Source organism: Ambystoma mexicanum, chromosome 3p (genome assembly GCF_040938575.1).
Source record: "Ambystoma mexicanum isolate Mex_15411 chromosome 3p, UKY_AmexF1_1, whole genome shotgun sequence".
Classification (NCBI taxonomy): domain Eukaryota; kingdom Metazoa; phylum Chordata; class Amphibia; order Caudata; family Ambystomatidae; genus Ambystoma; species Ambystoma mexicanum.
This window is the reverse complement of record NC_090925.1, coordinates 191899317-191912001: the sequence shown is the minus strand read 5'-3', so window position 1 is coordinate 191912001 and position 12685 is coordinate 191899317. Positions and strand designations below refer to the sequence as shown.

Below are 12685 nucleotides of genomic sequence, written 5' to 3'. Positions count from 1 at the left end.
CCATGATCGGGGAATAAAGTTTTTCAGGTAAGTAACCATTCCTTCCTGCTACCATACGGCTGCAGGAGAAACTAATTATGGCCGCCCATAAAGGGGTTGAATGTATTGAAATGCAGACAAACTTTTTATGTGGAATTGAACAGATGGGATAACAAGTAATCCTACTGTATTTATATTTCAGATGTATTTGCTGTCTGGGTACTACTTCACAGCCACTGAGACATACGACATTAAGTGGACAATGCCGCACTGCGTTCTCGCATTAAAACTCATTGGTGAGTGACCCTTTTTGCATGTCTTCAGACTTCAGTGTCACTTGTGTCCTCCTCCACTCTTGCCTCTTCTCACATTTCGGTTCAGTGGCATCACTCTTGGGATGAGACGAATGTAATATTTTCATTAGCTCCTGGTGTAATAACCATGTTCTCTTTTGTAGGTATTGCCTTTGATTACTTTGATGGGGGGAAAGTGGAGGTAAGTGGCATATATGCTTCTCTTGTTTCGCTCAAGGTTATCTGGCAGGGCTTGAGTGCTGGTTTTATTACACTTGCCAATACATTGCTGCACTTTCATTTTCTAGTTCATCCTAGCAAGCCGCATTCTCTTCTGCTAGAGGCTCTTCAGACAAGTGGTACATAACCTTTCATGTATCCATATACTTTGAACAATTTGCCACGATGACCAAGAGTCCCAGACAGTTTGATAGCTATGATGCATTTTTATAGCTCATGGGGCTGCTCATTGAAGATACTAGGGAGATTCCCCCCTGCCGCTTGGATTCCCCACAAGCCATTTTTCTGTACATCCATTTAAAAGCATGACTCCTTCGTCCTGATCCTGCACTCACTGCTTGTCGTTTGTATTCTACTGGGATGTCTGCAGTTTGAGCTGCACAAGCCTGTGTTTCTTGAGCAGCAGCATACACTCGCCGATTTTTATGTGCAGTATGCTGGAACTGTCATGCTGCAAACATACTGACATTGTGTGACCTGTGGATATAATTGCTTTGTGGAAAATGATCAGACTGGAATATACAGTGATGTGTCAAATATGAATTTTAGAGTGAGATTCAATGACGGGCATTTGCCTATCTGGAAATGTCTTTGTAAACAGAGTATACTATCATTGCCAATTGAGGATTATGATGGGATTGGGCAAACCTGGGTATGTACTGAGTTTGTAGAACTCAATAGACTTCTGAAATTGTAAAACCAGAACTATTTTTCCTGTGCACCGTAGCAATGCATTGTGGTTGCTGAACAGTTTTGATAGCTCGTGGCTGTTCTAGGTTCAGATGCTATGCATGGGCCGTCATGTAGTGGATCGGCATTGAACCCTTTTTGTCCTAAATGCTGTAAGGTTTTAACCTGCCCAATGACTTGTGCTGGAGCACCTATGATGCACCATTGAGAGGCTAGTCAATGTATTCTTTTTGCATCGTTTGGCTGTATGCCGGGGCACTAAGGAACTGTGGTCTATAGTTCTATAAGGCACAAGCTCTCTAGAATAGGTGAATAACGTCCAAAATGATGAGGAACATCTGCGAGATGAAGCAGAAAGCGTATGGGAGAATTATCCAATGCGTTCCCTAGATGACCGAAGCAAGGGAAAAAGTCAAACGAAAATGGAATCTTGCATTCTTTGGGGGCCAGTTCTACTTCACCCTTTTCAAAGGAGATGCTCATCCTCAGCAAGGTATAGGTACAGAGTTCCACAGATAAAGCCCTTTCGAGACCTGCCATACATATGCCGCACAGTCACCCTTCATTTGAATATTGCCAGTGTCAAATGGGACAATAAAGGGACAGCAGGCGAGGATGAGTGCATGTCAGAGGTGACCCTGCAAGAGGCATCCCAGCGGCAAAACCAGACCCTTCCCCCCCCCGGACCACCCAAACCCCCGACCCCTGCTTATAACTTTTAAGTAAGGTAAGTACGATCACACAGTAGTATTAAACAGGGAATTGGTGCAATATTCAAAAGATAAATACTTTAGAACAATTGTAAGGTAACACAAAGTAGCTGAAACTTCAGAAACTAGTATGCACACTTTAGACTAACTTGTATAACTGAAGTTAATCCCTGCTAACAAATCTTAAAATGTCCAACCCTAGTGCCCAAGGAAAGGCAATGACAGACTGTGGTTCAGGATTCTTGGCCTTGGTGACTGAAAAGAGCTTGCAATGTATCTGGTGGTTGCACTCTATCAGTTGGACTCCCAGGAGAAGATCTTTGCAGCACTGGCTCGGCCCTTTTTATCAAGGCTCGATTGAAGGACTTTTGTCGTGCGCTAGACTTTGCTCCGGTTCTCGGTCCTCGTCTCAGCTGGGGGGACTTTTTTTTTTTTTTTATAGAAGCGTGATCCAGTCTCGAATACCAGAAGAATGCCTACAAAATTTCAGACGTAACTGTGGTTCGCTAGAAGTTGCACCGCCAAATGACACTGGACGCAAGGCATTGGTGAATTGCGAGCCATGGAGGTTGCAGCTCTTGCAGGGAGGGTGCAAAATGCAGTTCATTTTGGGACTGGTTAGGCCCAACGGTCCATGGGAGGAAGTCTTCAACTTCGTCCCATTCGCACAGAAGTGAAGGTTGGGACTGAAGGGGTTACACTGCTTCGGCGGCCACTGGACGTGGCTGCGGACATCCTTCAGATTTCCAGTTCCAGTGGTAGACTCTTCTGCTTCAGGGCCATATCTTATGCAGCAAAACTGGCTGAGCCCATAAATCATCAGACCTGCATTCATTCAAAATTTTGGGGTGGTGGGGAGGTCTGTCCAATGAGGACAGCCAGCCTCCCAGCACAAACTGGTTCCAGACAAGCACAATGCAGGACAAAGACCAGGGGAGTTTTTTTCACTCGCCTCCCACACTTCCTGTTCTTTCAGGCACTCTGGCTGGCTTTCCAAGGGAAGCCCACCAACGACAAGACATATCAAGACCTCGCTCTCCCAGACAGGTAGAAGAAGGATCAAGGAAGAACAAGTCATCAAGAACAGGGTTTGAAGTACAGCCATCATTTTAGGCAAATGGTGACCTTTCTGTCCCTTACCACAGCTGCGAAGGCAGCCTGCGACAAAAGTCTACAGAAGGTTGTGCAAAAAGCTACACTGCCACTAGCCTGTCAGATGAACTTGTAACAGTAACTAAAAGCTACTGCAAAAGCGAGACCGCACTCCACTTAAGGTGAGGGGTGCTGATCTCACAAAATAAAATACTGGAGGAACAAACGGGTGTCCCTGCACCCTGGTAACCTGTTTTAACACAGGGAGAATAAAAAGGGATGTTCAAAGAGCTCCCAGCAACACTGCACAGAAAGTTCTGGGTGCTTCAATAATAAAATGTAAAGGCCCACAAATATGGAGGAAAGCATAACTTCATTAAAAGTCTCAAAAAGGGATGAGGGGTTCCCAAAGTTAGAGAAAACGAGCATTGGCGATGCCAATAGTTTTGGTGTTTACTGCTATACTTTGCATTATGCATTTTATAGGCACCAGGGTGCAACGAGAAGAGTGCAAAGTTTTAAAGGAGGATGTGATGAGGCACGCAGGTGTGCAATAGAATGAGATGGGAGGGGGGGAAATAGAGCAACGGAGGAAGCCATTGATCGAGGGTGCTGATGAGCCTCTCACGCGCTCGCTATCTCACTCTCTCTCTCACACACACACCCCTATATGCCTCCCCCTCTCTCACCACACCCCTCCCCCACTCACACATTGAGCACAGGGGGTATGCAATCGGCACGAAAACCCCACGTACATCGCACCACGCACCGAACCCCCCCTCCCCCACCCCCCACCCGAAAGGATGTAATTGTGAAGTGGTCCAGCAGTGTGTGTTCATGTCCATTGTAAGAACCCATAACGAAGGCACCGGGTTAACTCGGGATGATGGCACAAAACATCGACTCTAGTTGCATTGCTAAAAAAATGAGCGCTGTCTTGAATAAACCCTGATTTAAAAAAGAAAAGTGCCGCATATTCATATATATTTTTTTTTTTCCTTCCAAATTCACAAAAAAACAAACACACCCGATATGAACAGTATCGATTCCTTCCAATATTTTTTATTGCTACAAGTGAGGGCCTGAGGGGGAAGGCGGCAGTCCACTCTTTCTTTTTGGTGATAATGCAAGGACACAGTATGCTAATAGCTGGCAACTTTGAGCTATAAAAGGGAGCCCAATGGGCCTTAGTGGGCCATTCGGGGGTTGGGGGCGGTGGGGGTGTTGGTTAAAGGGATTGTGATGGAATGTTCCAGTGGTAAGGTCATTTGTAGAAAGGGTAGAAGTGGGTTACAATCCACATATGAAAACCAGAGCCTACATGGAATTTAAATATCATTCTACTCGAACTGATGCTTCCTCCTTTTGGACCTGTGCTTACATATGGCCTAAAGCATGTTACTTTAAATTTCCAGGTGGCTAGTCTAGTAGCAGTCGCATCAGTACAAGCTTATTATACCCCATCAATAAAACCCTACTTCACATCCCAGTGTCTTCTCCCCTACAGTACACAAATAATGTCTCATCAGTCAAGCAGGGAGGATATGGGGATGTGGCAGTGGAAGATCAACTGTCTTGATACTTAAGTTCAACACCTTTCGCTTATCAAGCTCCAAAGGATAAGCGTTTCGGGGAGGCACAGTACACTGGAGGTCCCAAAGAGTGTTGCTACTACACAATGATAATGATCTGCTATTTATATTGCGCTTATGCCCAAGTAGTGTGCATAGAACATATTTACATACATTGATTATCCCAACCGAAGTTGGTACTCATTTATCGGCCTCGGAAGGATGAAAGGCTGATTTGGCCTTTCTGGGATTCGAACCTGCAGATCAAACCAAGATAGCAGCAAACGCTCAACCCGCTGAGCTATCGTAACGGCACAAGATGGACAGCTTAGATCTGAGTTTTAAAATGGAGGAAAACATTTTGTGCAAGGGTCTGTAGAAGGACCCAAATACCCAGTCAAAGTTCACTATACTGCCTGGTTCCAGGTACAATACCTAGTTTAATTCTTAATTAATTTGCAGTCCCAGGAATTAGCATCCAGCATTCCTATTTGATTCCTTCTTGGTTTCTTCCTGGCTCAGATATTGTTAACCTCTGGCCACATGTCTCTTTTCCTATATTTCTTCCCCTGCCAGTTAGTCTTTATTTTTTGCCAGGCTGTAGTTACCACTCTCCCCAGCCAAATGCCACCCTGCTGGGCTTGAAACCTCCTCAGTCTCTGGCTCTTGTCTACTGGCCTATGGCTTCTATTAGGACTGGGGTCTGCAACCTCTTTCTCCAAATGTTGTGACCTACAACTTGAATGGCTCCCCACCATTGACTTGAATGGCTAAGGCTGACTGGAGTTATTGTCCAAAACATCCAGAGAGCTACAGTTTGCAGATTCCAGTGCTAGGATATCAACTGAAGCCCTCAGGGTAGCTTATACTCCTTGCTTCCAGACTATGGTTCAGAGTGAGTCATGACCACACTGGTCTTTCTCCTTTCTCTGCAGGTGGTGGTTCTCCTCGCTGGACTACCTATCCCACTTTGCCCTGTCCCGATTTGCCCTGCCTCCTTTTTGTATATCTGAGCTATACCTAAATAATAATGGCCATTAACAAAAGGGATTTGTTTCAATTTCCCTATTCCCTGTAGGTCTTGCGTGAGTTGGTGGAACTCATTTCCCCAACTCCTGCTCATGCTTTCGAAATGTGTCCTCCCATGTATTCCTCATCTTTAATATATGTATCTCGCCCGTCAAATGTTTTCTCGGCAGAGGGCGCTGTGCATGATGTCATGGCATTGATGTCCCTCGAGGGCCACTGTGGTGTGTCAACGTCACCAGTAGTATAAATAGCTTGTGCCGCACCCATTGGCCTCAGTTCCGTTTTTCCGATGGCTTTGCTTCGAGATAACGGCGCGCATTGTTTTTTCCTCAAGAAAAAATGTCTTCTTCTTCGACTGATTCTACCCCTAAGTCGGGTTTTAAAAAAATGTCACGACTGTGGAGCATAAATGTCGATAACCGTCCCTCACCGTGTCTGCCGTTTGGGGTCCGCCCATTGGACCGACGAATGCGGCTCCTGTCAGTCTATGACTGTAAAAGGTCTTCGGGAACGCAAAGGTAAATTGGCGGTGGGGCGAGAAGGTTCTAAGGGCTCTTCGAAGAAATATAAAAAGTCTGGTGAGTTCAAGGACTCCACTCGGCATAAGCACTCGAAGAGGTCTCGATAGAGGAGTCGGTCGAGAAAATCTTTGTCTTCTGCTTCTAATAAAGAGACATCATAGGTCTCCCTTTTGGTCATCGGACATCTCCTCTGAGGTTATACGATGCCAGACTAGGTCGGATTCCCGCAGCAAGGGGAATGCTTTTAGGGTCGAAATGTTGCAAATCTTTGAGAATGTGGCCCAGACCCCTTCAAAAGAGCCTCGCGAGAGCCAGACCCTGGTCGCTCCTTTGGACAACGCAGGAAGGTCAAAAACTACTTCGGCTAAGTCAAGTAGTAGGTCGGAAACTCGACATTCGCGACCTGACGCTAAGGTGTCGAAGGTTTCGACCCGAGAGTAGAGTCGGTCTCCGATACCGACAAAGAAGCATAAGACGTCGACGCCATCGGCACTGATCGCTTCGACGCTGAAGTCAAAGGATATTTACTCTATCGAAGACGTCATCGACGCCTTTGACGATACCTTAGATTCCCTTGAGACAAACTCTTATTCAGGAGAAAAGGTACAGACCTGTACCAAAGACAGACTTTAAGTCAATGTCCCCTATTTTTGAGGAGGAAACTGCCTCAGAGGAGGATATTTCTCCATTGGGAGTCAGATTTGGCTCTAGAGCAGTGCCCGAAGAATTAATGGACCCTGAGTCAAGAATGAAAGTTCGAAGGGATTGTGTCCTCCGACGTATTCCTTATCTTAGATAGAAATCCTTCAGCTTTGCTGGCCTCGGAAAATTTTTTCGCCAGAGGGCGCTGCGCGTCGATGATCGCCGAGTCGATGACCCTCGACGGCCTCCGTGCCGACGTCGACGTCATCCTGCCTATAAAGGCCGCGCGCAGCGTCCGTTGCTCAGTTCCGTTTTTCCGCGCTTCGTTGTGCCTCGGAACACCGTTGCTCAGTTCTCGTCAGATAACGTATATAATATTTAACCTCGATATCGATGGCATCCTCCTCCGACCCGACGACCCCTCGGTCCGGTTTCAAAAAGTGCCGAGACTGCGGGAAGAAAATGTCGTTGACGGACCCTCACAGGGTCTGTTTGTGTTGTCTGGGAATCACGCACCAGAGTTCGGAGTGTGAGGAATGCCTTTCCATGACGGCGAAAGCCTTGAAGGAGCGTAGGGGGAAGCTCGAGAGAGGTAGGTCAACTTTAACTTCCTCGAAAGCTTCTTCGGTAGAGTCGAGACGTTCGTCTCCTCACCATAAAAAACACTCTCGATCTAGATCACGAAGTGGCTCCCACCACTCGTCGACATCGAGACACTCGAAGAAGAGACGTAGGAGATCCCCTTCGTCATCTTCGTCGAGTTCTCCTGAGAGAGTTCATTGCCCCACAAAACGCAGCTCGCAAGCTGAGTGGGAGGAATTCAGGAAAAAGATGCTAAGCGTCTTCGAGAAAGCGGCCTCGTCCCCCTCGAAGACAGCTGAGGGTGATACCCCGGGTAAAAAACCCAAAAAATCTAAACGCCGCGAGTCGCAGTACCCGGCGGAAAAGTCAACCCGAAAGCGCCTCGAGCCATCGGGAGATAAAGCATCATCGACGCCATCGTCGAAAACTCCTTCGAAACAGAGGTCGGCGCCATCGACGCCGTTGTCGAAGGATTCATCGGCGCATCAGTCGATCGAGTCGACGCCGACGTCGACGCCGATATCGACGCCGGTGAAGGAAAGAACCACGGCTACTCCACAGCCAACGGTTAGACAAAAGACCTCCGACTCGACGCCGAGAACGTCGACGTCGTTCTCGAGCAGGACTCCGATCCTGTCGAGTTCCTCGAGGCCTAGTACACATTTCTCGACGCTTTTCACGGCGCCTTCGAGTACTTTCACGTCGGTGTCGACGACATCGACGTTTTCAAGGCCTGTGATGATGGCTCCTTCTGCATTGGAAATGGGGTTTATACCATTCCAAAAACCAAAGTATCCCCCTTTAACCTCGATTTTTGAGGAAAGGGAGGATTCAGACCAAGATATTGATTTACAGAGGACCACATCACCAGAGCCAGAGACTTTCGCCTCTGAGGATAGAAGATTAAAAAATCTTCAGGATGCACTTCAGGAAGCTAGTGGCTTGGACACTTCTCCTGAAGCAGAATTTATCAAACCAGACCCAGGAGAACATGCGGAGACTCCGTATAGAGCTCTGATGTCTAGAATCATAGAATTTATGGGTTGGTCTGCACCTTCTCCTGCCTTTCAGCAGGATGACCTCACTGACATACTGGACAAGGGCCCACAGGAGGATCCTGTGGTTCCATTTCACTCTGCTCTACAGAGAAGGATTTTGACAAACTGGGAAACGCCGGAAATTATCCCGGCAGTAAATAAAAAACTGTCAACAAAATACAGGGTGGCTAGTTCTGACCCTGAATATTTGTCAAAACACCCTACTCCTGAGAGCTTAGTTGTACAGGCTGCAACCTCATCAGGCAGCACATCTGCATACCCCACTGCTCCGCAGGATAGGGATGACAAAAAGTATGATGCCATGGCTAAGAAGGTTTTTTCTGCCTGTAGCATGGCGTTAAAGTCTATTAACGCGACCTGTACGCTCGCTAGGTTCAGCCACACCCTTTGGGAGTGCGCTTCATCAGCGGCTGACTGCCTCCAAGAAGGAGAGGAAAGGGACGCATTTTTAAACATCATCAGGGATGGTAAAGATGCGATGTGCGAGACCCTACAAACTGGCCTAGATTCTGCTGACAGTATCAGCAGGGCCATGGCGGCAAGTACCACAATCCGCAGGCATGCGTGGTTGAGGAAGTCTGGTTTTGCCTCTGACGTGCAAACCAGGCTTTTGAATATGCCCTTTGACGGTTCTACCCTCTTTGGAAAGAAGGCGGATGACAGTTTGGAGAAACTGCAAACGTCCAAGGCAGCAGCCAAGTCATTGGGAGCTGCTATCCGTCAGAATACCTTTCGTCCTTCGGGATCATCGTGGAGAGGACGGTCCTTTCGTTACTATTCCTCATATGGAAAGGGCAGAGGACGACCGGCTCAAAGAGGCCAAGGAAGATTTACCCGTGGTGGACGGGGTAGGGGAAAGAAAGCCGCACCCGCAGGAGCAGGAGCCACTTTACCTTCGGCAACTGCATCAGCCGCTTCAAAACCACTCTGAGGTCTCCCCTCACAGAACACCAGTAGGGGGCAGGTTAACTCACCATCTGACGGAATGGCAGGCTATTACGTCAGATGCTTGGGCTCTGGAGACAGTGGCCCAAGGTTACTGCCTGCCCTTCCTACATATCCCTCAGAGTCATCCACCGGGGAACAACCCTTTGAAGCTTCCAGATCCGCTCCTCTTGCAGGAGGTTTTAGACCTGCTAGAGAAAGGTGCCATAGAACTGGTACCTGTAGCGGAAAGGAACAAGGGTTGGTACTCCCCCTACTTCATAATACCGAAGAAGGACGGAGGACTGAGACCCATCTTAGACTTACGGGAATTGAACAAATTCCTCCGAAAGGACAAGTTCAAGATGGTGACTCTCTCTCAGATCCTTCAGGCCCTCCAGCTTCAGGACTGGTTGGTATCTCTAGACCTCCAGGACGCTTATTTCCATGTGCCGATCCATCCCAGGCACAGGAGATACCTGAGGTTCGCAATTGGCAGCTCTCATTATCAATTTCGAGTTCTGCCATTTGGGCTAACCTCCGCCCCGAGGGTCTTTACCAAGCTAATGTCGGTTGTGGCTGCAAGTCTAAGGAGGGAAGGGATTCATGTCTACCCTTACCTAGACGATTGGTTGATCAGAGCTGTATCTTCGGAACAGGCTCAGAGACAACTAGATTATGTTTGCCACTTCCTTCACAAGCTGGGCTTCTCCCTCAATTTAAAGAAGTCACAGATGATACCATCACAGAGACTCCAATTCATTGGAGCAGTCCTGGACACTTCCCTGGGAAGAGCCTTGCCACCAGAGGTGAGGGCTCGAGATATTCTGCAGATGGTCATCAGATTTCAGAATGCCCAATATCTCCCAGCCTACGACTTTCTGAGGTTGCTAGGCCTCATGGCATCCTGCATATTTCTCGTGCCGGAGGCTCGCCTGAGAATGAGATCCCTCCAGTGGGCACTGAGAACTCAGTGGTCACAGTTCTCAGGAAGGATGACAGATCTCCTTCGGATCCCGGTCAAAGTAGCCCGAGACCTTCAGTGGTGGGCCTGTCGGGAGAACATCCTGAAAGGAGAAATGTTTTGGCAACCATGGCCGGAGATAACAGTAGTCACGGATGCCTCACTCACGGGGTGGGGAGCTCACGCCAACGACTTGACCATCAGCGGTCGTTGGTCTCCATCGGAGTCCAGACTACATATCAACCTGTTGGAGCTGAGAGCCATCAGACTAGCGCTGAAGGCTTTTCTGCCGTCTGTACGGGGAAGAAACGTCCTAATAATGACGGACAATACAGTGGCCATGCACTACCTCAACAAAAGAGGAGGCGTAGGCTCACTACCACTGTGCAGAGAGGCGATGCAGCTCTGGTTTTGGGCAATTCAGGAAGGAATCTCTCTATCGGCAATTCACCTAGCCGGAGAGAAGAACTTGACAGCGGACGCTCTGAGCAGGCAGAGCACAGTCTCTCACGAGTGGGAGATAGCTCAGGAAGTCCTTCAAGAGATCTTCGCCCTTTGGGGAACCCCTCAAGTGGATCTGTTCGCCACCAGTATCAACAGGAAGTGCGACAGATTTTGCTCAAGGGAATTTCCCCCGAGAGGAGCTCTAGGAGATGCGTTCGTAGTGGACTGGGAGTTCCCACTTCTGTACGCGTTCCCTCCGGTCCCTGTCATTCCTCAAATGATCAGGAGGTTGAGAAGGTTTCGGAAGACCATGATCCTAATTGCCCCGGATTGGGCCAGGAGAACGTGGTACCCGGACCTTCTAGACATGTCCATCTGCCCTCCAATTCGACTGCCATACAGAGAGGATCTTCTCTCGCAGAAGGAAGGTCAGGTTCTCCATCCAGCCATCAAGACCCTCAACCTTCACGCTTGGTGTCTGAAAGGTTGAGGTACAAGGATTGGGACCTTCCGGATGATGTTATGGAGGTGTTGCTTTCGGCCAGAAGGCCGGCAACTAAAACTCTATACCGCTGCCGTTGGAACAAATTTTGCAGCTGGTGCAGAGAAAAGAATATTGAACCCTTTTCTTGTGGTACACCTATGGTGTTGTCATTCTTACTTTACCTGGCTAATTCAGGCCTACAGGTTGGCACAATTAAGGGCTATCTCGCAGCGCTATCAATCTTTAAGCGCACTGCAGAGGAGCCTTCATACTTCAAAATTCCATTGGTAATACAATACCTAAAAGGATTAACTAATGTTTATCCCCCGAAACCTTTTCAAGTTCCCTTATGGGATTTAAACCTAATTTTAAACTTCCTAAAGGGTGCCCCTTTTGAACCACTACACTCTTGTTCATTGAAGCTTCTCACCCTCAAAACTGTTTTGCTAATAGCATTGACATCTGCTAGAAGGGTTAGCGAGTTGCAAGCCTTATCGTGTAAACCTCCACATACAATCTTTTACAAGGACAAAGTTGTTCTTCAGGTGAAGCCTAACTTCCTCCCGAAGGTAGTCTCGGAGTTTCACATCACTCAGAAGATTATATTACCTTCTTTCTACCCTCCTCCTCATCCGGGGAAGGAGGAAGAGAGACTGCACAGGCTGGACCCTAAGCGAGCCTTGAGCTTTTATATCAGCAGATTGGCTAAGATCAGACAAGCAGACCAACTCTTTGTAGGTTATGCAGGACATAAGTTGGGCCTTCCAATAACAAAACAAACCATCTCCAGATGGATTATTTTAGCCATTCTGGAGTGCTACAAATTGGCAGGAAAGGAGCCTCCTCAAAATCTAAGGGCTCATTCTACCAGGGGTATCGCAACATCCTCAGCCCTTCAAAGAGGGGTGCCAATTCGAGATATATGTGCGGCTGCCACATGGTCGTCCGCACATACATTTACCAAATTCTATAGCCTGGATTCCTCCTCTAGTCAAGAAACTAGATTCGGCAAGGCTGTGTTACACTCTGTCCATTCTGGAAGGGTAACATAACTTTTATTACTCCCGCCTCCAGTCACAATACCACTGCTATGGGAGTCTATCTAAGATAAGGAATACGTCGGAGGACACAATCCCTTCGAAGAACTAGTTACTCTTACCTTGTAACGTTCTTTCGATGGGATGTTCCTCCGACGTATTCCTTATCGACCCTCCCATCCATCCCCGCAGTATGACTTCCTGTGGGTTTGCAGCCTATGCTCCTTCAAGGTGATTAGTCTAATCCAAAAAACATTACTGGGGACTACAAAACGGAACTGAGCAACGGACGCTGCGCGCGGCCTTTATAGGCAGGATGACGTCGACGTCGGCACGGAGGCCGTCGAGGGTCATCGACTCGGCGATCATCGACGCGCAGCGCCCTCTGGCGAAAAAATTTTCCGAGGCCAGCAAAGCTGAAGGAT

At 48.0% G+C, this 12685-nt stretch overlaps 1 protein-coding gene across 1 annotated transcript in view; it reads left to right on the top strand.

The window, feature by feature from the left end:
• LPCAT3 (lysophosphatidylcholine acyltransferase 3) overlaps window positions 1–12685 on the top strand; it is a 754956-nt gene that overhangs the window by 172691 nt on the left and 569580 nt on the right. The window contains exons 4-5 of the mRNA XM_069650601.1: window positions 182–275; window positions 437–474. Coding sequence (XP_069506702.1) covers window positions 182–275; window positions 437–474 — 132 coding nt within the window. The remainder of the gene's footprint in view (window positions 1–181; window positions 276–436; window positions 475–12685) is intronic.